The sequence below is a fragment of the Marmota marmota genome, unplaced genomic scaffold, assembly GCF_001458135.2.
Source record: "Marmota marmota marmota unplaced genomic scaffold, marMar, whole genome shotgun sequence".
In the NCBI taxonomy this organism is placed as follows: Eukaryota; Metazoa; Chordata; class Mammalia; order Rodentia; family Sciuridae; genus Marmota; species Marmota marmota.
The window spans coordinates 19318462-19344483 of NW_025999913.1; the positions used below are offsets into that span (position 1 = coordinate 19318462).

A 26022-nucleotide genomic window follows, 5' to 3' on the forward strand; every position below is an offset into this window, starting at 1 on the left:
GGCTCTAATCCAACCACTGTGCTCCAGCATTGTGCTTTGCTAATGAGTGGGGGGCTTCGTGCCATGAGAAAAGCAGCCCAGGACCTGCGCATATGCACGTGGACTCAGACGAGGGTCTTCCGGCACATCTGATTGGGTGAGGATGTGTGCAACGTCCTTGGTACTTCCTGTGAGTTTTTTCTTTGGGGGGGGGGCGTGATACTGGGGATTGAACTCAGGGGCACTCGACCACTGGCCCACACTCCCCGCCCTATTTTGTATTCTATTTAGAGACAGGGTCTCACTGAGTTGCTTAGTGCCTCGCCATTGCTGAGGCTGGCTGTGAACTCGCGATCCTTCTGCCTCAGCCTCCTCAGCCTCTGGGACTACAGGTGTGCGCCACTGCGCCCAGCCCTGGGATTGTTAACAAACACCTGGCAGAGCCCTGTGCTCCATCCTGTGTGTGTTCTCCTCTCCCTCGTGGAGAAGATCTGGAGCCTCGCAGGCTCCTGGCTGCTCACGGATCTCCAGGTGGCACCCCCAGCAGAGCTCTTCGCCCAAGTCTGTTTCCTTCAGGAAGAGACATCCCTTTCTCCAGGCCACAGGGAACTGAGAGGAGAAGAGCAAGAGAGGAATGACGGGGACAAGATCATAGCCACAGGAGCACCAGCACCTGATTCCTGCTGTCCCCTCTCCCTGGGACCCTGTGCTCTCCGTCAGAATCATATCAAAGTCCAGCCGAGGCAGGAGCGAGACGATGCTTAGGCTCTGGAGTAAGGGAGGCAGCGTGTGGGGACAGAATCCAAGACTGCCTCGAAGGGCAGAGGTGGACAGCTCCTGGGCATCGATGGGTGGACAGGGACCAGGCCCGTGATGTCATCGCAAGGAGAGGTGGGCTTAGTCGCCCTCTCTGCCTCACCTGCCTCTTCAGGAGATGTGTGTCAACACCACCTGTCTCCACCTGGGTGTGGATTTCCTATGCTAATAAGGAGCAGTAACTAGAGGTTTCTGCAGTGACTGTTCAGTGCGGGTACATGGCCCTCACAGCTGGACTTTGTCCTTTATCATCTGGGAGAGTCCCTGATATTGTTTTCAGAACCGGGCAGACTATTGCCCTGTGTCATGGGTTTGATTTAAGTGACATGGTCTCATCCAGCTGTGGCTCCTTGGTATCTCTGCTGAACACACAGTCTTAGAAAGCTGGACTGACTTCCTAATCTCCTAATTAAGAATCATCTTAATTCCGTAGCCTTAAAGACTGGCTCATTTGTTAACACCTAATTTTCTGGTGTGTCTGTTAACCCCATAAGACTGAGAGCTGGCTTGACGGTCTCATATCTACCTCCTTATTTAGTATTCAGTCCCAAATACGTCCGGCACATTCACTATTGACCCAGAGAAACCCTAATTTCTTTCACATTGCTCCTAATCTTGCCACTAACAGAGAAAGTTCACAGGAGACCGTCCTGGGCACTTGCAAAGTAGCCGTACCCTGTCCTCACTCACTGCCATGAGGTTTCTTTCTGCTCCCAAAACAGGTGCGACCTCTTTCCCCACAGCCTCAGCAATAAGGCAGGTGTTCAGAATTTATTCTATCAGCTTCAACAATGGACAAAACCAAAGGAGGCCCTGACCTAGGAACTGGCAAAGAAACCCACTCCCCGGAAGCAAGCCACACGGGAGCCAAGCCAAGGAAGACAGGCAGGCGCCTTACAGGCAGGTGTCCCTGCTGTATTTTGATTTGATAATTTTATCAGCTTTTTCTATCCTGTGATTTCTACTTTTTGATTTTAATTTACTTTCTGCTATTGATATGGCAACCCTAAATTATGAGGGTTTTTTGTGTGTGTGTGTGTAAAAGTCTGAAGATTCTGGACTATTTTACATCGCTTCTAAATTCCACCTTTCCAAATCATTTCACTTAATAAGTGTTTTTCGAAAAGGACATATAAGTGACTTCAATTATTTCACCGCTTGGAGAGCTGTCCCTTTGGTCTAGATGCATCAAATCCAACTGCGTCTGACGTTGCAAATGTACCTCATTTTCCTGAGTTGATTTGCTTCCTTGCAGAAACTCCTCCTTATCTTGGTGGTCTTCCTCCTGCTGCTGCCCTCCTGCCTGCTCGAGTAATTCAGAAGTTTTATAGAATATGTTACATTTCCGTGGTCCGTACACTTCCGAAGTCTTTGATGAAGTGTTCAGTTTCACACTTACAAGCGAATTCCTTCTCTGCTTCCTTTTCCTCTTCAAAATGGGGAGCCCTTTCTGTTTCTGACAACTGTTCCTTGGCTGGGCCAGGTCTGCTTGAGCTGCTGTGGCCACCTGGTGACAGGTATAGGCCCTGGGACCTCTGAGCTTGCCTTGCAGGTGACAGGCGAGGTGGTGGGAGGCTCTGGGAACAGCGGCACCTAGCGACGTGTAGCAGAGCTCTTTTTCTTGGTCTTGCTTTTCCCTTTGCTGTGCTGATAGTGTCACGGGAGTCCTGGGCCAGACACCCGTCTTCAGGGTTCTAACCAACCAGGTGCAGTCATTCACCCCAAAAATCAAACAGAAAAGCAGGAAGAGAAATTTGTCCAGTTGGCCACACTGGGAAGGCAAGGCGAGGTCCTGCATCTGATCCCTGTCTTGGGGCACTGACAGGAGCTGCAGGTTGAAACAGGAAGAATTGGGGTGGGGGCGAGAGGTCTGGGTAACCCAGCAGCCTTGGTCCAGCTGTGGTCTGGTTGATCATTCGCTCAGTGCTGGCTCTGCAGGTGGCTCCAGAGACACCCTATCACTTGAGGAAGTTCACGGGGAATCCCTATTCCTTCCTGCTCCCTCATGCAGAATGACTTCCAAAACACAGAACGCCGATCTTGTCCTTCCCACTAACACACTAACCCACCCGCTGATCTAGTGCTTTCTTGCTCGGTCCCAGTACCTGGGTGCTCTAGCCCTTCGGAACCCCACAGCCTACTCACCCACCCTGCCTTTCTTGTTCTCTGCACTCTGTCCACGCCTGACTGCTCTCTCTCGCATCCAAACCTTGGCGTACGCTGTGCCCCTTCCTAGAACATCCTCCCCATGGACCTCCTGCCACAGTTGACACTTGTCCTGCAGATCCCATCTGGAGCTTCGTGTGTGGCCTCTCTTGCCTACGTCAGTGCACATGCACATCACTCACTCTCCTGTGCATGTCCCCATTGCTTCGATTCCCACGGTTATCATCACACATTCATTTGTGTGATACTCGATTAAGGCCATCTGCCTTCTGAGATACTGAGCTCCTGTGAGCTGTGTATGGTTTTGTTTTCTGTTATGCCCCCCTGAGCAATGCATACATGTTCATCGATATTCACTTAGTTTTTGAATTTTTTTGATCTCTTTCATGGCTCCTGTACTGCCCATGTGGGGTCTCACTGAGAGCAGACACACTAGGTCAGTCCCTGACCCCGGGACTGGGATCAAGCCAGTGTGGGTCTTATACAGTTTTTTGGGACACTGAATGTGGCACAATGATGGCAAGGAAGGTCCCAAAGGTCAGAAGCAAATGAAGACCATCTAAGATGGAAGGATCTCTATGAAGATATGTTTGAGGGGACAGGAGAGAAACTGGACAATGTTTATCCACTAAGCTGCCAGTAATCTGCCTGGACCCACACACCAGATGCGGGACCAAAGTCAAGTCGGCCACAAAGATGGCGGCTATGGGTGAGCTGGATCCACAGAGCACCTGAACAATGAGATACGACCGAGCTGATCCCGATGGAGAGCTGGCATTCCCAGACAGCAAGTTCGGAAGAGCCCACACCTGCTGCCCACACCACTGCAGGACGTTCATTGCTCCTGTTGAGATGGTTTCACTCTCTGTCATCCTTTTCTCCTTGCAGGTTTCCGTGCAGACATCGTACCCACACGGAGCCTCGGAAGGGCCTGATTCCCTCCTGCCTCAACATGAGAGCGACTTTGCCTGCTTAGGTCTCCTGGTCTGGGGTACTTTCCATTGTTTCAGAAATTAAGAGAACGGAGGACACTTAGCCATTCAGACACACCTACGGTTTCCTCTGTAAAACCTCCCAGCCTGGTAAAATCTTCAGTATTACAGAGGCAAGGACATGAGGAGATACTGAAAACCAAGCCAGTTCCCATCACGGGGCTATCCAGCCACGCAGGCTCAGGGGGGAAGGTCCGTGGGGAACAGCAGTGGACACCAAGTGAGGGAGCGCATGCGCCGCTCTGTCTGTTCAGAGGTGGGTGAATCTCCGCTCTCTGGCCCAGTCCTGAACTTCTGCTCGGCCGAAGATGAGGTAGAAGACCAGACCTGAGATGTTGACGGCAGCTGCCAGCAGGAACATGTTTCTCCAGCCAACCTCTGGATCCTGGAGACAGGAAACTGTGAGTCAGTAATGGCCGCGTGGTTCTCACCCCTTGTGCTTCAGAGACGTGGCCCTGCCCTGCTGCTGCCTCCCCTGCTCCAGCCTCGGGGCCTCTGGCTGTTCCTGGGATACGCGGTGGCTTTCCTGATGTGGGAGAGAATGCGCTGGCCTCCTCCCCCGGGGCCACCCTCCTCCCTGGGTCGCCCTCCCTCGGATACCCACTTGGCTCACTCTCACTTCCCTCCACCCCTTGGTTAAGAGCTACCTTCTCAGGGAGTCCTGCCTTGAGCACCCCACTTAATTGAAGTTCCAGTCCCTGGCATGTGCACCATGGTAAAATGTACACATGTAAAATGTTCCACGCTCTCGGCTCTCACCGCCACTCCGTCAGTCATGCATTTTACCCTGGTTTTCTGTCTCTTTCCTATAGTATAGGTTCACAAGGAGAGGGACTCTGGTTTGATTTATTCCCTTAAGCAATACAGGCACATCCAAAATATATTCATTGAAAGAATCAATCAATCAGTCAATCAATCAATCAACCAATGGCAGGAGAAACAAGGTCAGTTTGAGAATTTCTATTTAAAAAAAAACACATTTCCCAACAATGTGTCAGTAGCTAGAAAAGAATTGCGACTTCCAAAAGGAGAAGGGACGTGGTTTCCTACAAAACACCCCCTTCTTTGTTATTCCCCACTTGTTTCTCCTGAAGGAAACCAGTAAGTGACAGGCAGGTCACAGAGTGACAAACAGGTAAGTGTCGCACCCGTATTTATGTAAAGGCTGTGTCAATAAGATTAGGGGAAGGCTCCAGTCATCAGGTGAATTTGCTGGTTTGACTCCTTCTCATGCATCTCCCAGGGAGGAGGGCTATGCAAAGGAAAGGCCCTGGACAGGGAACACTGGCCACAGCTGTCTCTGCACTGGCGGCTCCTGAGCTGGCTTCACCACCCGCCACCGCCACCTGCCACCCACGTGGCATCCGGCCCATTCATCCTGTGAGCACTGTAGAGTGACCGGCTCACTCTACAACCATGGCCTTGAACTTTCAAGGCTTTGACGCTGACAGCCCTGCACCCAGGCAAACTGGGATGGATGGCCACTCTACTTTGCAAATATTACTGTCAAATATTCCTAGAGAATTTTCTTTTTTATCTTGAGAAGCTTATTTTGCAAGGACTCACAAAGCATAAACATAACTGTGAGCATTCACCATCACATCCCAAGAATGTGGCCATTTCCTTAGACGAGGTCAGCCTGGGGCTGTAATGAGGACATGTGAGGTGCTCAGGATGCTAGAGTTTGATGAGCCCCATTAAGGAGGGAACACAAACACCCTTGCTTTAATGGCTGTGGCGCAACCTTTCTGAGTTCCTTTTATGGACATTCATCAGAACGTTTGGCCTCACCTGGTTGATGAGCACTCCTGCTACGGTGGGCGAGATGGCTCCTGCTATGTGTGCAAAGATTTGCATCAGCCCCTTGAGGAAGCCAGCATACCTGAGGGCAGGGGGACACCCATCGGTCAGCAGAGGGTCAGTCTCGGCTGGGCTGTCGGGACTTATGCTTGACCCTGGGGAGCCTGGAACTGTGCTCATTCTTATTTTTTTTTAAATTTTTTAAATTTATTTTTTAAAAAATAAATGATAGTGGAATCCATTACAATTCTTATTACACATATACAGCACAATTTTTCATTTCCCTGGTTGTATATAAAGGATGTTGACACCAATTCGTGTCTTCATACATGTACTTTGGATAATGATGCCCATCACATTGCACTGTCCTTGCTGACCCCCTGTCCCTCCTTCCCTCCCACCCCTGTGCCCTATCTAGAGCTCACCTGTTCCTCCAGGCTCTCCTGCGCTCACTCGTGTTTAAACCTGAGTACAGTGAGCTGACTGAGCGTTGGTAAACTCCTGGGCGGGGCCTGAGACTTCCAAGGGGTAGCCAGCACTAACTTGTCATTGTCACGCATACAAATGGGCAGGGGAGGGTCTGCACCTGATGTGGATGTTTTCTTGGTGCCGGCTACTCAGCCAGACCTTCTAGCTTTCTTTGGGGTACAAAAGCCCCTCCCTGGATGAGAGATGCTGCTCCCTGAGACCAAGGTGTCTCCACATGGTTTGCTGGTTCCTCACCTGAAGATGAAGTATGTCCTGTTGCCTGAGACTGGACCTGACCAGAGCTGTGCCCTGGGCTCTCAGTCACCTCCCTGCTTGCCCATGTTGGAGGAGACTCCTCCTCCTGGCTACCGTGCCTTCCCCTTAGCAAAGGCGTGGCTGGGCCTGCCCCGTGGAGCGTAACAAATGCTCTCGGCGGTCAGCCCTGGGTATCTGTCCCTAGGACGAGTCATCAGAGGCTGATGACTCTCCCAGCAGAGCTGTCATGGGGCCACAGGAGGCTCTGGTTCACACCTGGAAGCACTAAGCTCTCAGCGATTGGCCAGCTCAGGTGACTTTCCCGGAGTGACCTGGATGTAGGCTGCAGGTGACATCTCTTTGACCTGCTGCGGGTCCCAGCAGGGCTGGGGACCTGACCCAAGAGCTCTGTGAGAATGAGGCGAGGGGTCCTACCGAGGAGCGATATCCAAGAAGTTCACCAGCACGCCGGCCTCACAGAGGCTGCTGAAGGCAGAAGACAGCACCAGGAAGACCATGCTGGTGCTGTGGCTGGATCTGACCCAGTGCAGGGCCACCAGGACCCCAGAGGAGAAGACCACACCTGGGCAGAAGGACAGGTGGGATCAACAGGAGGCTGCACCGAGCCTCCCCCAGCCACTCCTGCCTCCAGCTGGGCCATTACCTATGGCAGTGAAGAGCTTCCTGATGGTGACAAGTCTGAGGACTCTTCTGGAGAGGAGGAAGTCGGCCAGGAGACCTGACAGGATGATGCAGACACAGCCAACAACAAAGGGCAGAGCCGACAGGATCCCGCTCTGAGGACGGAGAGAGGTGAGTGCATGCGCCCCCACCCACTGAGACAGACAGTCCTCGAACAGACTGCCCACAGCTGTGGCTTTTCTTTATAGACACATCCGTTTTAATGTACATTTCAGGCATTGGAATGAGCCAGTGAACTTTCAGTACTTAGGGAAAGATGTGCATATAGCTCAAGTTTCAAAAAAAGAAAAAGAAATGTTCTCTTGATATATAAGGATCATGTGGAAATAGGTATTAAAAAGACCAAAGTCCAGCAGAAAAATGAAGGAAATGAACAAACAATTCACAGAAAAAGGAAAAACAAGAGGCTCCTAAACATGTTAAAACAAACCCAACTTCACTTAGAATAAAGCCATAGTGAGATGTTACTTTTCATGAATCAAATTGGCAAAGATTAAAAAAGGATTAACATGTTTCGATGGCACTGCAGGGACTTGGGTCCTCACAGACATTAGTGGTGCCCACGCAGAACAATTTGACAAATATAAGTGGATAGTGCATTTCCCCTCTGACTCAGCAATCTCCCATGAAGACATCTACTCCCCAGAAATCGTTGTGCAAATGTATGACAAACGAAAAAGGCTTTTGCTGCAACGTTGTTCAATGATGGAAACCCCTAAATATTGCCCAGTACAGTTCCTGTGTACTGATATAAAGAGAACCTCAAGGTATACTAAATGGCAAAAAACCTAGATTACAAGGAAAAACCATGACCCACAGGCCATAGGTTTGGTGAAAAAAAAAAAGTTGAGAAAATAAGAATATATATTCGTGTATGTTTGCATTCTCACAGAGAAACAATGGGAAAAATGTGAGAATTCAAAACAAAACAAAACAAAACAAAACAAAAAACAACCTGTCAATAGAGCAGGCCAGGAAGACAGGGAAGATTAGAGACAAGACCCAGAGTAACATTTTTCAGTCTTCATATAGCTTTATCATGGCAAAATCATGTAGTTTTGCAAAGGTTGAAGCTTGTTATTTTTAATTCAACCTCCAAGTTAAATTCTTACTAAAGAAAACGAAGGGGAAATGAGATCACACTTTGCTTTGTATAATCCAAATAATGGAAAGCTTAGCTTCCCCCTAACTCGTGCACAGATGGCAAGCCACACCCATTTGGGTTAAGTGGTACAGAGGGCACCCCCAGAGCAGCAGGCCTCCTGGGCTTCGGACTTCCCGGCCTGGGGAGCTCTACGGTTTGGCCACACTTGACTTCCCATTTGACTGTCGTCCTCGTCAGCCTTGGCCTCCCCACCTGACTTTACACCAGAGACTGGGGCTCCTCCAGCCAGGCTCAGAGGTCTGCTGCTTGGCTCCGGCATCCTGCATGCCCGGCCCTTCTGCACCCCTGGTTGCATTTCATTTTCCCCTTTGAGAGGACACAGAGCCACTCCTCCCTGGGGCTTTCGGAGTCGGTGCCTCCTTCCTGCACGTGTGCCCCGGGCTCTGACACCCTAAGCAGGTCAGCTGTCCCTTGGCGGCTGTGTACGTTTCCACTGGAGGCGACCCTGCATGAGAAGGTGCCTCTGTGAGCAGAGAGGTGGGAGGTGATAGTGGTCACTACGGCTGCCACCTCTAATAACTCTTTGCCACCTGAAGACATCCATCTAGCGGAAATCGGACAGCTTCTCCAGCGGGCCAGCAACCATTCACTTTGTGAAGATGTGGAGGGTCGTACACCCACGTGCCCTCTTTTCTCCATGTGATACACGTACAAAATATTTTTTTAGAGAAACATCATCCTCAATTTTTTTAGGTAAGCTCTACTTGGGACGGTTTTCTTCTGTGCTTCTCGGTCACAGATTTTCATTGTGTCTATTATTTATGCTGCCAGCAGTGTCTCAGTCACAAATGTTGACTGAATTGAGAATACAATGTTTGCAAAGGACTCTTAAACATGAATTGTGGGACTGTCACACAGACCTACAACCATGACCCGCTGCTCCGACGAGCAGTAAACCACATGGTGAGGCTGCATTTCCTGTAGGGAGTCCTGGGCCTAATCCACTCATTTTGCAACCACGGGAGACACAGAGGATTGTAGAATGAAGCATTTAAACAGAAGAACAAAATGAGCTTTCTCTGTACTCACATCTCTGAGGTTGGTTTGAAGTACGGAACTGATGTATGTGGGCGTGTACGACATTATGGTATAAAAAAGCCAGTATTCACAGAAGTAAGAGACAACAATGGCCCAAAGTGGCAGGGATAGGATCATGGCTTTTAAGGGCAGAGTCCAGCCTGGTGAACAGTCCTGGAAGAAAGCACATATCAACACCCGCTCCATCGGAAGACGGGCTCTGCTCTGCACCGTGAGGTGCCAGGTCGTGGGGAGAGGGCAGGGGCCTTGCTCAGGATACCTGTTGAGCCAGGGAGCACGTGATGTATCTCTTCTCACCAGCACTGATGAAGGGGTGATTCCCAGGGTCATTGTAAACGAGAGGAAACCAGAGAAGGCAGCAGGCACATCCAATTCCGCCTGGGAAGAGAGGATTGTTCTTTGAGTTGGCCTCTTCCCCAAGATGGCTCCTCTGTTGGCAGAATGACCGACACCCACACTGCAGCCCGTCACCAGCACCCGGCCCTGTGCTGGGTGGAGACTCCCCACCGCGTGGCCAGGGTTTTTGCCCTGTTCTGAGCCCACCACTGCCAAGAGGAGCATGCTCCTGCTGACCCATTGTCCAAAGCAGATGACAGACACAGAGAGAAGTCACCCAGTTGCCTTGTGGGACTACGAGTGTAGAGATGGCCGTTTTAAAGCACTGAGATTTGGAGGTTTGGAAATGCAGCGGTATTGATGCAATAGCACGCTGCCACAAGCTATTAGTGTGTCTGTCCCATGTGCCTGGAAATGTTCTCACTGTTCCTGTAGCAACCAGCATCCCTCCTGAGAGTCACGCTTCCACAAAGTCCCCTCTTCTCCACCTTTCCACGTCTTTCCCTTACCTGAAGCACTTGAGATGTAGCAGCAGCACATGTTAGGTGCAATGGATCACCCAATTTCTAGAGAAATGAAATTATTCCTCTGGAAAGGAATCGTCCCTGATTTTCACATTATTTTGGTCCCCGGGAACTTGACATCAGCACTGAGTGGCAGCATGAGCCTTCTTGGAATTCTCCCCTTAGAGTCAGGTGTGGTGGCGCACACCTGGGATCCCAGTGGCTCAGGAAGCTGAGGCAGGAGGATCCTAAGTTCAAAGGAGACCCTAGCAACTCAGCTAGACCCTGTCTCTAAATAAAATGTGAAAAGGGCCTAGGGATGTGGCTCAGTGGGTAAGTGCCCCAGGGTTCAATCCCTGGTATCAAAAAGAAAAAAAAATCTCCCCTTAGAATCTTGAGAGAGTTTTAAGTGTTCTCGCCACATAAGCGGCTTGCCATATGCACGTCCCTTCACAAACATTACACAGCAGACACCTCCGTCAAGCATTGTACTAAATTTTGAGACTATAGGATACACAAATACAATTTTTCCCTCAAGGAAGTTAATGGGGTGGGGGGCTAGACATGAAAATTAGCAATGTGGTGGACTGGAGTTGGAGGGTGTTAATAGTGACTCAACAAGTCTTTAGTGGTTCCTATTTTGTACATGCTGCTTGCTAATCCTCAAAATCACAAGCATGGTAAATCTTTCCCATTGTTTAGTAAATTTCATAATCTGCCCTTTTGGCATTTTTAAAGACAGTCTTTGAAGACTGATATTCTATAGTAATTAATATTCATTCATTTTTTATGCATGTAGTTGCCTAATGTTACAGGAGCCCTTGATTTAAGAGGATGACCCTCTGATGTAAACACTAATGGCACTCACCCTAAGGAACCAGGGAGTTTACAGGATGGATATCCGAGTGTGTCACAAGTCAAACATACAAACATGAACTGGCAGCAGCAGGCAGTCCCATGCAGAGCTCAAATGAAAGTAAAACGTGAAGCTGTAAACTGCTGCCTTTGGAACACTCCAGAACTTTCTGAAGCATCTTTCTGTGTATTGTGTCCACTCTTTAGACTCTGATGGTCTGTCCTGCAGGCTCTACTGACTGATTCTCCACTCCAGGCAGTATTTTACCTATGATTAGTTTGCATTCACACAATTTTCTGGAAGTGGTAAAGAATGTGTTCAAAAAAAAAACAAACAAAAAAAAACCATAGCCTGTGATCACAGTTCTCCTGAGATAACATTTTCCATGTCTTATGAAAGAAATGGCTCTGGGATCCTTTGGGTTCAACTTAGAAGCAGTAAAGAATCCTATGATGCCCCTAAATCCATAAGGTTATTCTAGCTTTGCACCGAGGCTACTGAAACTTAACCGCTGTCATAGAAGCCAGCATGATTCACAGCACGATTAGAGCTGAACAGGATCCACTCATGCCTCCTCAGGGTCCACACCTACTTGGATTGGCTCACCCAGAGTAAGCGGCATTACAGAGATCATGCTTAATGCTCTTTGTCTTCAGGGAAAATTCCAAGATTTGAAGAGCACGGACTCACCAAATATATAGAAGACATAAGGCCATCCTATGTTCTGGCAGATGAGGCCACCAGTGAGAAGGACAATGAAGGTCCCCAGCATTGACCCTGAATGGAAGATGCAAGTGTTCTGGGTGAGAGCCAGGCTTGGGAGTCCACGCGCTTCCCGCAGAACCGCCAGGATTGCAGGCACAGGCTTCCATCCAGGTTGCCTGGCTGCAAAGCCTGCTCCTCCTCTCAGAAGGTGTGTGACCTTGGATGATTGTTAGCCTATGTGTGCCCCAAGCTCCTGAGGTGAGAAAGGAAAAGAATCATACATGGCTGACTCATAAGACTGCTCTGAGACTAACAGGAAATGAGTACGTACGAAACACAAGGATGTTGGTGCACAATAGTGCCCAGTTCTGATCAAGGTAGTGCAGGCTGCTGCTTGCGAGCCAGGGCTGTGGTGATGGTAATTGGAATGTGAGATCTCGGGCCTTTGAGGGGTGTGGCCTGGCGCTCTTGGACAAGGTGAGTGAAGGTGAGTGGGAGGTCAGTTACCTGATCCAGCAATGGAGGTGAGTTGACTCCTTTCCAGCGGGGGAGCCCATTTGACCCAAATTGAATATTGACCTGTTAATACCATAACCTGGAGGGGGGATTTCTGATCTTAGGAACATGAGATCATTCTGGAAGCTAGGCTCCATTCACACTTGGGAAACATCTTAGTACCTGGGCTATGCCTTGGATGACCCGAAGGACGATGAGCAAGGCCACTCCAGCATCAGCGGCCAGCGGGATGAAGAGGGTCAGGACGGAGGAAGCCAACAGGCCGATGCCGACCACGTACTTGGCTCCAAATATCCCAGCCACGTAGCCCGTGGGGATGGGGGCCACGAAGGAGCCATAGTTGAGGGAGCTGAGGATGATGCCCTGGATCTCAGGACTCCAGTCGTATGCAGGGACCTAGGCCACAAAGGTAACCTCACTGCCGGTCTGTGCTTACAAAGTTGGCTTCATATCGTGAGGCCTTGCAGGCAAAAAGAAATACGCCATTCTCTTTCCTATTACCTCTCTCCCACCCTTCCAATTTACCAACTTCATAAAAGGGGAAAAAAAAGCTTAAGCATATGCCTAACACACTCTTCCCTGCCACCCTGACATAGCTAACTGACCAGTTAAAATATGAGCGTCCATGAAGAAAGAAAGCTTATAAAGAAGCAGAGACAGTAGACTCAAATCCATGGAATTTGTTTTGTGGTGATTTCCATCACTGTGGGATAAGAATTTATGTCCACCAAATGGTAAAGGCTGTTTCCTTTATTCTAACTTAGCTCCTGCTTATACTCGTAAAGTCTCCTTAGACACACAGTATGCTCTTGTGCTGTTCCTGGCACATAGTACGCGCTCAATAAACACATTTATTGGCTAAAAGAGTTGCGTTCTTTTATGAGATAACCTTTTAAGATGATCCACTTGAGTAAAATAAAGGGTCCAGAGTCTCACTAAACTTACCACTGCCTTGGATTCCTTTAGAGATGAGTTCCAGTGGTCCTGGGGATGCGTGGGGGGCATCTCTGTGGAGGCATTGGGCTGGCTGGGAGCCACCGTGCTGTTCACCATGGCTGTGATGGCAATGCTCAAGTTCATTTGTTGGGTGTAAATTGAAAAATTACAGAGCTGCAAGATGAGGGCCAACCCGTGTCGGACGGAACAGAGACCTGCAAGAAGGGCACAGAAGGTCCCATCAGGACACCCCTGCCCACCCTTCCCAGGTCCAGAAGATGAGAAGGTTGACATCTGCCTGAGATGGAAACATGGGGACAGCAGACCTTGCTGTGCAGGTGTCTGGGGGACTCCTGTCCCCTGGGGGATGTGGGAACAGCAGCCCCTGAGAGGCATTGCTCAAGCAGAGGCGTGAGGAGCGTGTGGAGTCAGGGGGAATGAGCCTGAGGGCAGGGCTCCCCAGGGCCTGAGATGAGAGGCTGGGGGCGGGGATGGGAAGAGCACTGCAGAGAGAGAACAGGCAGAGTCAGCGACCGACTGCAAATGGAGAGCGAGGCTGAAGAACGTCCCTGGCCTGGGAGCTGACATGGTGCGAAATGCCGCTTATAGAACTAGGGAACCCGGGCATTTAGCTTGTTTCCAGGCTCAGGGGAGATGCTACCTGAAAGGTAGGCTAGGGTCCGAGTGCAGACGCGTTTTTATCTTTGTCTTGATACTCTGGGGCGAAAATGATGTCCCCATAATCCAGGCTTGCACAAAACTTGCTCTTGTTCCATGGGAACTGTGGGGCCATCCCTTGATCAAGAAAGATCCACGAGTCTGATGATGGTTGGAAAGGTTGATAGACTGTGGAGAAATCCAGAAGCCACGCATGATCCCTGCCCTGGGCAGTGAGTGTCCTTCCCAAGCTCCTGCAGGGAGCTGACATTCGGTCTAACTCTGGGCACTTAACTGTGCATGGACCATCGGTCACTGTCGTGTGGATTCAGCAGATTGAACTGAGAAAGGTTGTCACAGCTACAGCATCGCCTCTTCCTCGCCAAGGACGCCTGCCCACGTCTCCAGGCCTGTTTCTCTGTCCCAGGGGAGACTTCCTACTTGTCTTCAGTTAAGGCCCACGCAGTGGGTTAAGTACCTTGTATTGCTTCTGCAACTGAGGTTTGTTTTTTTTCCCCTATTATTTTCATCAGCTTATTTTTTCCCCCTTGGGTTTTGACTTAAAAAAAACGAAAAGAAAGATTTTATGTACAAATAATGGGGAAAATGAGTTATTTTTGCTGTTTGCAACATTTATTTCATTCCTTAACTTTATTCACCAGCATTTTCAAAACTTTGCTAAATAGGAATAACAGGATCAAGCACTCCTGCTACCTCTGAAAGTCCTGGGAGTGCCTCTCATGTGGCACCATCTAGCAAGCCATTGGGAGTCGGTGTGACCTGTGTCTAAACTGCAGCAAGTCATCCTGTGCCCATTTTTAGGTGATTTTTTTTCAATCCTGGCATCAGTTACCCGGATCCCACCCCCAGGTGTTGTATCAGAGATGTGTGTTCCTCGACAAGTTACTGATCTCTCGTGGCCACCTGTTGCACCTGTAAAGCAGGGGTCATGATGGAGCCCCCCCTCCAGGCACCATGAGGAGAAGTGAGTCAGCTCACAGAAATTCACTTGTTATCATTAGTAATATTTGACTTTCCTTGCATTTGGGGAACATCTCTTCTTAATACACTGTTTTTAATGAAGAATATGATTTGTTATCTTAGAATTTTACTCGGCATATGTAATTGGGGTGTGTGTGTGTGTGTGTGTGTGTGATTTCTGCCATACATGTTACCTTTGCAAGAAGAAGGAGAAGAGGGTGAAAGGAAAGAGGAGGAAGAAAGCTCTAAGCTCTCCATCTTGATCTGTGATCAAGACATAGACGTTTTCATTTTCCCTTAATAAACTTTCCGTGTTAGGACAGTTTTAGGATCATAGAATCACTGAGTTCCCACACGTCACGTAGGTTTTCCCTGTTATTAACCTGGTGTGTTGGTAAGGCACATTTGACACGATTCGTGACCTGTGTTGACATACTAAAGTTCTCAGCTTTCCCTGGGCGTCCCCCTCTGCATTTGGTTGTTGGGTCTCCGACCCACTCTCTAACCATTCTCTTCTCTTCTTTTTGGTGGTGTTGACCATTCTGAAGAGTCCCCTCCAGCTACTTTATGGAATGTGCCTTGATGGCATACAGGACGTTTTCTCATGGTCACACAGGGGCCGCGAGTTTTTGAGAGGAAGCCTGAGGTGTACCAATGCTGCCCAACTGCCCATGTGGCTGTCACTTGGACCCTTGGCTGGAGTTCAGGGGGGCTGTCTATTCTCCCTAGGAAGTACACTGCAGCGCACCAGCCAGGACCTGCGCTCGACATCAGCTTGCGTTCTTTGGAAGTCTTCCACCCAAGCTACACGGGTATTTTCCTGCTCCTTAGGAGTCTCCCAGTGTTTCTAGAGAGGCAACCAAGACAATTTGTGTGTTGGTTTGTTTGATTAAAGGGAAAAACTTTTTTTTTTTTTACAACTTTCTCCATTTCTTACACGTTTTTTGAAATATACAATTTTAATTTTTCTTCTTCATTATAATTGCAAAATTATAATTATGTAAGATTTAAATAAATTATATATTTATAGGTGTAATTACTAGGAAATCAGTTGCTGCATGTTTTCTCATAGTCAGTCTATTATGTACGTTTCAAAGCTTCTGTCTCCTGGTTTCCCGCAGGGTGTCTCCTCTTTGCTTGACCAATCTGAGAGGCAGAAGGCTTGCTATCTGGCTGTGAGTGGCATCTTCTTTATCCAAGAACCACTTCTTACATAGGTTTTTCACCTCAGTCTCCTTCACACCTGAGTTCACGTGATTTTCCTCATTTCCTTACTTCAATGTTCTGCGTCCTTCCCTTGAATGGGAAGCTGTGTGACGTCCCCTTCCTGAGTGCTGTCTTCTCCCTCTGCAGGTGTGTCACCTGCCGTGGCCTAGTCTGGCTGCCTCTCTCTCAGGCCACGGCTCCACGCAGCCGGTTGGACTTCCCATAGTGACAGCTTCTCTCCTTGCTGCTGCCAGTCCCGAAGTAGTTCTGCGGTGACGCTTTTTCCCCTTAGTCTCTTTTCTCCTCTACTCTGAGGTCGTGTTTCGTATTTTCCCGTTGGTTGGCTTCATACTGTAACAAGCCGCTTTACCACCGTCATCTCATCAGTACCGAGATCCTGAGGAAGTGTGAGGTGAAGTAGTCTCCATTTCCCCCTAAAACAAGCACGCGGAGCACCCAACGTCAGGGCGGACGACCGCGGCTCTGGCTGGTGGGGTGAGCTAGCTCCTGGGGAGTGGGGGCGCTCCTGCAGGCCCTCCTTGAGGGGCCACATGGGACTCTTCAGATTTAACTGCACCCAGAGCTCAGAGCCTAACAGGACACACACTCACTCTGCTACAGCTCTTAAAATGAGCCGTTACCTTTCTCTGATGCCCTGATAATCTCTTTAATCAGCACATTCCCTTCCTTTCTCCCCCTGTGCTAACACACATTACACGCAGGCCTCTGTGGTGCCCCTGAGCCTCCACCTGGAAGGGCCCACTGCACGTGGCTTTCTTCTGTGTGTTGACACCCCACGAGGGTCACCTTTGCTGGCTTGAGGCAAGGCTGCCACGCGGGTGGCAGTGGTGTGTGGGTGTCATGGAATTCCTCCCCGGTTAAAGGGAAGCTGACTAATGTTAGAGTCTGTAAACAAGTCTGGATGGTACCTGGCAAAATGCCAGAGGGAATGGTTTGAGAAGTAACAAAAGCGAGCCATTAAGTGTGGAGATTCCTGATTGGTTGACTGGTGTATCTAGTTTATGCTAATTAGATAAGCTGTGTGGAATGTATAAATACTGCTCCTGTCCTGCAATAAACGGCTCCCACTCCTGCTGTATCAATCTGCACAAGTCGTTCGTCACCCCCCGGTTATTTTGCTGCAGCCGGACTGCGGCAGACTAACATTATAACCCTGCAGTAACTCTGTGGACATGGGCCAGTGCTCTCCAGTGTCTGAGCTGGTGTCTGCGGCCACTCCTGCTGGCCTCTGCTCCATGGTGCTGTCTCTGAGGCTAAACTGCAGATCTTTAGAAAGGCCCAGGAGCCAGGAGGGGAGGCTCCTCCACCACTGGCCACTGCAGGCCCTGGGGGGGCCTCGCCCCTGTGGCCTGCACAGCTACTGTCCTGGGAGCCTGAGCGGGAGCCCCACAGAGTACTCTCCTCTGAACCCTGCACTGTGCTTCTGGGACGGGTGGCCTGGTGGCTCCTGGCGTCCCCCCTGACTTTCAGATTGTGTTAGGTCTGTGTCAAGGGCTGTGGAATGGCCGGCTCCCTGGTTTCCGCCTCAGTGGAGGTACTTTCTTAAAGTGAACAGTGGACTCTTCTTACTTCCACAGTCCAGAAGGGGCTCTACCTGCAGATTGGCCTGCAGAGGCCATAGGCAGGGGTGTATCGAAGTCCACGAAGTTTTTTTGACAGGAGGAAAAGAAATGTCCCTGACATTGCTTATAGAGTCTCAGTGTCATCCCCACCCTTAGGCAATCTCTGCAGTCCCAGGGTGGGGACAGGTGCATGGAGTACTGCATACATGGCTTTCATTAAGGGCACCTGAGTGGCAAACCCCTCCCCTCATGCTAAGCGTGTGAGCGGCAAACTGCTCACCCCATAGGCACACCCTGGGCGTGAGGCCATGTGTGGCCGTCCCTGTGCTTGCTCCATGGCCCACTCCTGGATTGGTCGCTGCAAGGACAGTTAGCAGACATTGCACTGGTGGCTGCTGTAATCTGCTTGGCTACTGCCTGAGTATATATCCATGGTAACTGTGCAATAAAATCAGACCTGCTTCCTGCTTGGTTTCCGGAGTGATTGATTAGTGACTCGGTAGCCACATTCTCCTCTGCCCTGTTCTGTGGACCTCCTTGCTGGATGAGAGAGCCCATGCACCGCAGAGGGGCACAGATGTGGAAACTGCAGTCTTCGGACTGCCATGCAAACAGATTCTGCTCAGATTTTACCAGCGGGTTGCCCGGCGCCTGTGTGTGGAAGGCTGAGTGCACTGAGGAGCCGTGGTGCTCCCAAGACAGCTCCAGGCAGCAGCTGAGCATTAGTGATAGCAGGCGGGGAAGCTATGCCTGTGACTCTGGGGTGCTCTGAAAATCGCCCTCTTTGCCATGTGCCTAGCTGGGGTCATTGGCAGTGATGGGGTCATTACCACTTCTGGTTTTCCCAAAAGTGACCAACCTGACTTGTTTCCCTAGGCTTCCAGAGTCTGTGGAACCTTCTCGCCCCCTGTACTGAACCTCTTTCTTCTTGAAATGCTTAGACAGGCTTCTGTTGTTCTAATCAAACTCAGACTGACCCAGCAGCTCATGGGCCTCTGTGGTAAAGGGGATCACAGGCAGCGTGGGGTCTGTCTGCATCGCAGCCCCACGAGTCCTTAGCTGAACCCTGAAACTGAAGGAACAGTGACCCTCCAGCAGAACCTGGGGCCACTCCTTTTCACTCAGGGTCTTTGGGGGCCTGGGAGGATAAGCAGATTCAGATGCGACCAGGTGACCAGAGTGGCACATGGTAGTGACGGGGTACTTCTCCACACCCCATGAAACTCCTGCACTTGGTGTCCGGGTGTCTTGGGAGCCCAGTGATGCCCAGCAAAGACTCCAGGGGCCTGTGCGACCCTCAGTGCCCAGAGGAGCCCCATCCATGGCCTGGGGTCTGACGCTGAAGACCTAGGAGCACCCTGTGGACACGAGACAGGGAGCCAGAAGGAAAAGCTGATGTGGACACTAGCAATGACCCAGAAAGGGTCTGCTCCTGCAAGTTCCCGAGAGACACAAGGAGCTGGCTGAAGAGTGGAGCCAGCAGAGGGGTCTGGCTTTTCAGGTGGGGAGGCTGCCCAGAAGGGACGGCTGCCAAGTAGCAAGCTGCCTTTCGCATCGCCAGGCTGCATAGGGGTACAAAGGCACTGGCTGACACAGCTGACTCCCAGGTGGTCATCAGGGGGCTGAGCAGCCTGATGGACAGGTGTCCTAGAAGACTGCAGGAAACGGGGAAGATCACACGTGAATTTCCCTTTAGACAAGGTATAAATGAGCACTCTAAGGACTGCCAACAGGCGGGCGGCAGAGGGGACAGCATGTAAGTGGCAGTAGTAATAGCTAATGGTGCCTTAGTGCTTACTGGGTGTGAGGTGCTGGTCTATGGATTTATGGTCTAATAAATCTGATTCTTAGGGCAACAGTTCAAGTTAGTTTGTGTTATTATTACCCCATTTTTGAAATGGCGGACTGAGATATGGAACTATTATGTAAATTTGTCTAACATTACGCAGCTCAGAAATGGCAGAATGAGGACTGCCAACTCAGAGAACCTGGCCTTTGACCGTTGTTCTGACCCTGGATGTCATGCTGTGTCATGGTTCAACTTTATGCGTAAGTTTTTCATGTTACTGGCTACTGATTGGGGGGAGGGGATTGAGGGGCAGGGCAGACAGGATAGAAGAATCTGGCCAATGACATAGTCCAAAAGATGGCAAAACACATAGAGACAAGAGAGCACTGGAGCCAGTGCCAATGGAATAGAATTCATTCTGGATGGCATGGTGGTGGGCTGCAGGATGAGCATCCGCAGGTGCATCCTGAGTTCCTTGGCGGGCTGGACTGGGGAGCCTCTGTTCTTAAAGACATGCACACTTCCCACAGACGGACTGGCCAACATGTTGAGCTTTTAAGTGTTCCATCTTGGTCAGTGTTTTGCTTTGTGAAGGCATTATTTTAGGGCCAGCCTGTATCCTTAGAAAAATCAATGCATAATGGTTATAAGTCATTAACAACTTGGGGTAAAATAAGGCATTCCGTGTTTAACCTTGTGGCATATCCCAGAAAAACACCAACTGCAGATGAGAGGAAGGAGGACGGAAGATCTAGGACACGGTGGGAAAGAAGGCCTGCTCCTTTCGAGGCGGGTCTGGGTGTAACATGAGCTGAGAGATCCACCGGCACGAGCCCTGGATGTTTTCAGAGAAGCCAAAGTTGCTTCCCATGTTTCCTACTTAGAATCTGCTTCATTTTTCATTTGTTCATCTCTAAATAATATCGTACTCCACACCTTTTCTATCTACCTTCAAGATTTCTTGTGAGAAATGAAATAGGAGTAAAATGGCTTTTTAGCTATGTACAATTCTTGGCAACTAGCAGTAGCAAAAAATGCTGTACACCAACAAAAGGGAGGTTGCAGTGACAGAAATCCCAGTTTTTCCCACAGTCACATTCCAAATGCATGATTTTACCTTTCCTGGGGGCTTGCTCTTGAGCGGTGTTTGAATGACCATCGCTGGAAATGTCTCCTGCTGCCACCTTGACAGCAGCTTCAGTAGACATGCTGGTCCTCTCCTCCCAGAGACTGGCATTCACCCACTGAAGTAAAAGAGCACAAAAGCAAATAAGGACAGCGAAGTGTCCAGTGTCTTACACAACACGGCTCCAGTCTTTCCTCTTAAGAGTTAGGAAGGATCACCGTTTGGTGGGAAGAGGACTGCACTTGGGCTCAGTAGGTGGATTTGTCTCCTTAGCTCTATCATCGTGTGGTCTTGGAAAAGTCACAGTCACTCCAAAGTGAGGAATCTAGCCTGTATTGCCTTGGTAAGCTATAAGATTCTGTCTAGTTCTGCAGCCCTGTGACATTAAGCTGATACTCACATCAACTGGACATGGAAACCTGACCAACCTATTTGAAATTTCATCTGGAAGATTTCAGTGGATTAAAATAATTGGAAGAAAAAAAAAAAAGCCCTGTCCATTACAAGCACCTAGAAAGAGTGAATAAAACGTGTCAAACATCACTTTAAATACCTGGCTCCAAAGATAGCGAGCAATCTCCCCATGGATGTAATGAAAAGTGAGAGGCACACACTAACTTCAGAGACCGTGACACTGGGGCATGCAGGGAGCACCGACCTCAGTGATCCAGGAGCGAGGGATCTGGGGCCCTGTGCACGGGAAGAAGGAAGCCTTTGGCTCATGCCAGGAAGAAGATCACAGTGGAGAGTCTAATACACAGCCAGAAGCCTTCAAGAGGTTCAAAACTCAGTTTAAAAGGCTCTAGAGCATGGCACCATGAGCCAGTGGCACACTCTCTGGAGGGGCAAGAGGAGGTGGTGGCAGAAAGGGAATGAGAAGCCAGAACAACGACCCCTCTCTGCACAGGCTCAGGCCGGATGTGCTAACTCCAAGACACGACCATCTGGAGACTGAAAATGATCAGTAGACACTTTGCCACTTGGAAACAACCAGAGAAGTTCTAGGGCCAAACGGATGTGGAGAGCAAGGGTGGGGCAGACATTGCTGTGAGCTAAGAAACTTCCACTTGCTCTCTGGAGTGCACCACCGCAGCTGTTCAATGAGCACCTGGCAGACAAGCATCCGATTTGCATCCTACAAAGCACAGATGCAGGACCATGGAGCCCTGCAGTCTGTATCCGAGTTCAGAAACAAGCTGAAAACTGAATTGAAATCCAAAGCAATGCTCATGGGTAAAGTAGAGGGGTCCTGTTAATTCTGAGAAGAAACTGGTAGAATAAAGTATGGAACATTCTGCTTTAAAAAATAAGAATGATGTGTGTATCCTTCCTGGCCACACCCTGGGGCAGCTAGTTGGACGGAAAAGACTTTTTCAGCTGTAGGAATTGAAGACCACTTTCACTGTAAAAATTTCCCCTAGAGCCAAAGGGCTCTTCAAGTGAACCAGTGCCCAAGAGTTCGCTCTCAGCTGCTCATTCAGTGGTTCAGTAAACATTTGTGGGATAAATGAACGGGGCGCTCTTCCTCCATGGCCCCTTCTCCTGCATGATTGAGGACTTGGTTCTCTCTCAACCACCCCCCTTCCTTGCTTTTGTAACTGAAGCGCTTGCCAGGTTTCCATATAACCAGCAATCATGGCTTTGCTGGAGCTTATGAGAACACCAAGATTTAGCAAGAGAGAGCAGAGATAGGACGATGCTATGGTATGACCAGGGACGCATCCAGGGACAATAGCTGAGACATGGGCTCTGGTCAAAGTTACCCCCAGGAGGGGGTGTAGCATGAAAGGAATACACATCAGTGGCACTTGCTATAAAGAAAACAAGAGCAGCCTGGCACTCAATGGTGACTCGCACGAGGGAGGGAGAAGGGTGGACGGTGCCAGTCCAGCTGCTGTACCTTGTCTGCACAGATACGTGTATTTTAGCTGACATGGGAAGGACGAGAAGGAGGCAGAGGTGGACGAGAGCCGCTGGGTGTGTTTCCTGGGAGACCGTGGTGCACTGTGGTCATGCAGGGTGTGTGAGGGCTAGAAGGAGAGGAGACCCCTGGGTGGGCTGGGCCACACCACTTAGGGTCCTACAGGCCTGGGGATGGCAGGGGACCACCTTGATTGAGGTGTGGTATGTGGTCCATAAGGAGCCAGATGAGGACCAGGAGCCCAGGGAGGAAACGGTGTCTTCCCCTGAGCAAGAGTTGATGACGGCTGGGCTGGGACGGCTGTGAGACAGGACCATGTCCTGGACTTATATCGGGGACGAGCCAGTTAGACTTGCTAAGGTGGCCCTGTAGGAATGAGAGAAAGGCGGGACTCATCAGACATCTAGATGAAGGCTCCAGCAAAGGAGAGAATGGCTGTGTGCCCAGTGAGACAGGAACGAGTGAGGGGGACAGGTCTCAGACAGAAAGCGAGAGTTTGGTTTTGGACACCTGGAGTTTGAGGTGCCTGTCGGAGCTAGGAGGGAAGGCTGCCAGGTAGGATTTCTGTCCTGGAGTCCACAGCTTGGGGATGAAGGCCCAGGGAGAACTGAAAATTTGGAAATCCTCAGCCTTAGCTGTTTCTGAAGGTAGATGAGAAAAAAAAAAAAAACAGGTAGATGAGAAAAAGCTAGCAAAGAAATCAGGCCAGCTTATCTGTCTCCTTACCAGGATGGTTAGTGTCTGTTCCCACTAACACAATCTGTGCCTCCGCCCCCATGCTCTGTGGGGTGACTTTCCCCTAAGAGACCACACAGACGTAGCTCAGGTGGCAGTGCTGCATGTGCCCCCCCCCCCAAAGGAACAGCTGGTGGCTCTTACGCACAGTGCCAAAATTAGAGCTCTCTGCCGGAATCCTTCACCCAAGAATGGCTTCCTAGAGCCACGAGAATTTCATTTTTGTTTTTTTCCCTATACGAATTTATAAGGAAGGTTAGGTAGGTTTTCAGTAATTTGATTTTTTAGGCCTGATAAAAAATCTTCCCCTGGAAAACATTCACATAATTGCCTCATCACAGATATAATCGATGCTTTTATTTAAATTAATGTATCCCTCAAAACAAGCTCAATACATGAATGCATGAATCTTATTGTAGATCATCTAGTGCCAATATATCCCTTAAAAGTATAGTTTAAACTTCTGATTTGCATCCAAATGGCTCAGATAATGTTCCCCCCCACCACCACCACCACACACACCTATACTTTTAGAGACATTTATTCTCTGATTTAATGGATGGAGGATTCTCTCTCTTTCCAGAATTCTCCCAGGAGAGAAACGTTCTCCTCAACACCCACAATCTCTATCCCAAAGCAGCAAATTAAACATCTCTTAAAGGGGAAAAGACCCATCCCCGCCTTTCAAAAGTAGAATATTAAAAAGCAAAATCTTAAAGCCAACCTGAGGGAGGCAGGGTGCAGGGTCCTCTTTACCTTTCAAATAAATTTCTCTCAGTTTTTTGCAATTGTCGAATTGCTTGCAGGTAAATGATTAGTGAAAACTCTAGCCCTGGTGTTAGTGACTGGGAGGGTTTTATTGGCTCAGTAGTTTAATTTTTAACTTTACTTTTATTGTTCAATTGATAAGCAGGTCAAGTTCACAGAATCTTCCTCATGCTTCAGGTTCATTTACACCTGCCTTGGTCCCCCAGTCAGAACCCGTGCCCCGTGGGAGGCTCCTGGCCCTGCACCGGGCTCCCACGTTACTGGGGCCCCACTCCAGCACCGTCACCTTCCAGGGTCTCAGAATCATCACAGTCTCCATGCAGATGACCCCTAGGGGTCTGTCTCTTCTGAGTCCTTTTCCACCATCCCCCTGTTTAACCCATTAAGTCCGAAGGTTTCAATTCTGCAAATATCTCAATGAACTAGACACAAGTGCATGGAGGTGATTTAAATCATAATCTAGAGCATCTGTACATTATACTAGTATTATATCAGGATCATTATGCTGCACTACAATTATGTTATCAATTAATCATATTAATTTGTAGCATAGTTGTTCAGCTGTACTACAATCTAATTATATTTATGTACTTATATGACATATTAAATACGACCTTTACGTTTCTATAGGTGTTCCATATCTGGGACGACAGCACAAAATGTGTTTTCCACAGAGGAGAAACAGCACCTTTAGGTAGACTTGAGTGATTTTTGTGTTTTTCTGATTAGGATTCTCTGCACAACGTCCATTGGGATTCCTGTGGAAATCAGCACCCTGTGACTCTGTTACCTCTGGCAGGGAAACATTTCAGAGGGTCTGTGCATGCTCGCACGCTGTTTCTTTGCCTTTGATTTCCTCGTGAGCCCACTTGTGTCAAGGCAGCCCTTGGGAAAGCCGTCTTGAACTCTGCCCTTGAACTTGGCTTGTGAAGTCACACCCAGGGTGATCTGGCCAGTCCCCTCACCTTGCATGTTTTTCCGCTGACCGTGGACCCATCCTGACTTCATCCTTGAGCTCTGGACTTTACCTCTTCAGCAGGTTTTGACTCTCCTCCAGGGTCCATTAGGTGCTCGGTCTCAATGTGGCCATGAGCAGAGCTCCTGCACCCCCTTCAACCCTGCTGTTGCTCCAGGCTCCCTGTGTGGCCAGCGCCATCTCCACCTCCCCAGATGGACTCTGCAGAGACAGTTGAGTTCCCACTTTCCCTCACTACTCAACATCTGCCCCACCAGCAGTTTCCACCCACACCTTTCCCACAGGCCATCGGTTTTCATTTCCTCTATTCTTATCAAAATAATCTGTCATCAGGACACACAAAACGATCTGCCTGGCCCCACAGTCTCCACTGCCTTTCATTCCATCTCCACGTAGCAGACAGAATGTTGGAAATGTAAAAGGGATCATCTTACTTACTAGTTTAAAAGTCCCCCAACCCCTTCCCAGAGCACAAAGGACAGAATGGACCCTTTTCCGTTTCCTTGAGGTGCTGTGAGACTTCACACCACCCAAGCTGGCCAGCCTCACGGCCCTCGCGCCTGCCACTCTCCGTCTTTACTAGCGCCAGGCAGCTCTGCCCACCTCGGCCTCAGTGCCATGCCCCCAGCCAGGAACACACACGCCCACAGCCCCTGCAAGTGTTTCACTGATGATATCGGAAGAACAAATCAAGAAGCCTATAATGTGACGTTTGAATAGTAACCAAAAACATTATCAAGAAAGAAAAAGTTGGAAAAGGCAACCTCAAACAGACCTAATGAACCTGGACCGGATGTCGTGGGTTTGGAGAAGACCAGAATTTGAACAAAGAATTTTATTTAAATCGCCTTTACTTTTGGTTAAGCTATTGCAGTACATGGAATAAAGTTATTTGATGTATAGTCATGGAAGGATACAAACTATCATCGCTAAGATGAATAAGTTCTGAAACCCAATGCACAGTCTGGTGACTCTGGTTAACAATGATGTATTTTATACTAGAAATCTGCTGGAGTAGGTCTTGGGTGTTCTCATCATGGGCGCACA

At 49.4% G+C, this 26022-nt stretch overlaps 1 protein-coding gene across 4 annotated transcripts; it reads right to left on the reverse strand.

The window, feature by feature from the left end:
* Positions 1-3526: 3526 nt before the first annotated feature.
* Slc17a4 (solute carrier family 17 member 4) lies at positions 3527-24056 on the reverse strand. Of its 4 annotated transcripts, none has more exons than XM_015494087.2 (12): positions 23956-24056; positions 20567-20693; positions 13243-13448; positions 12460-12693; positions 12289-12376; positions 11767-11853; positions 9641-9759; positions 9373-9534; positions 7141-7273; positions 6912-7059; positions 5745-5835; positions 3527-4338 (listed from the first exon to the last, which is right to left on the reverse strand). In XM_015494087.2, exons 2-12 carry the CDS (start codon positions 20655-20657, stop codon positions 4204-4206), a joined length of 1494 nt encoding a protein of 497 aa, XP_015349573.1. In that variant the 5' UTR covers positions 20658-20693; positions 23956-24056; the 3' UTR covers positions 3527-4203. The 4 variants fall into 4 exon arrangements, with proteins under 4 accessions (XP_015349573.1, XP_015349574.1, XP_015349575.1 ...); XM_015494088.2 differs by having other exon boundaries at positions 23988-24054; XM_015494090.2 differs by lacking the exon at positions 3527-4338 and adding an exon at positions 4355-4759.
* Between the last annotated feature and the right edge of the window lie 1966 nt (positions 24057-26022).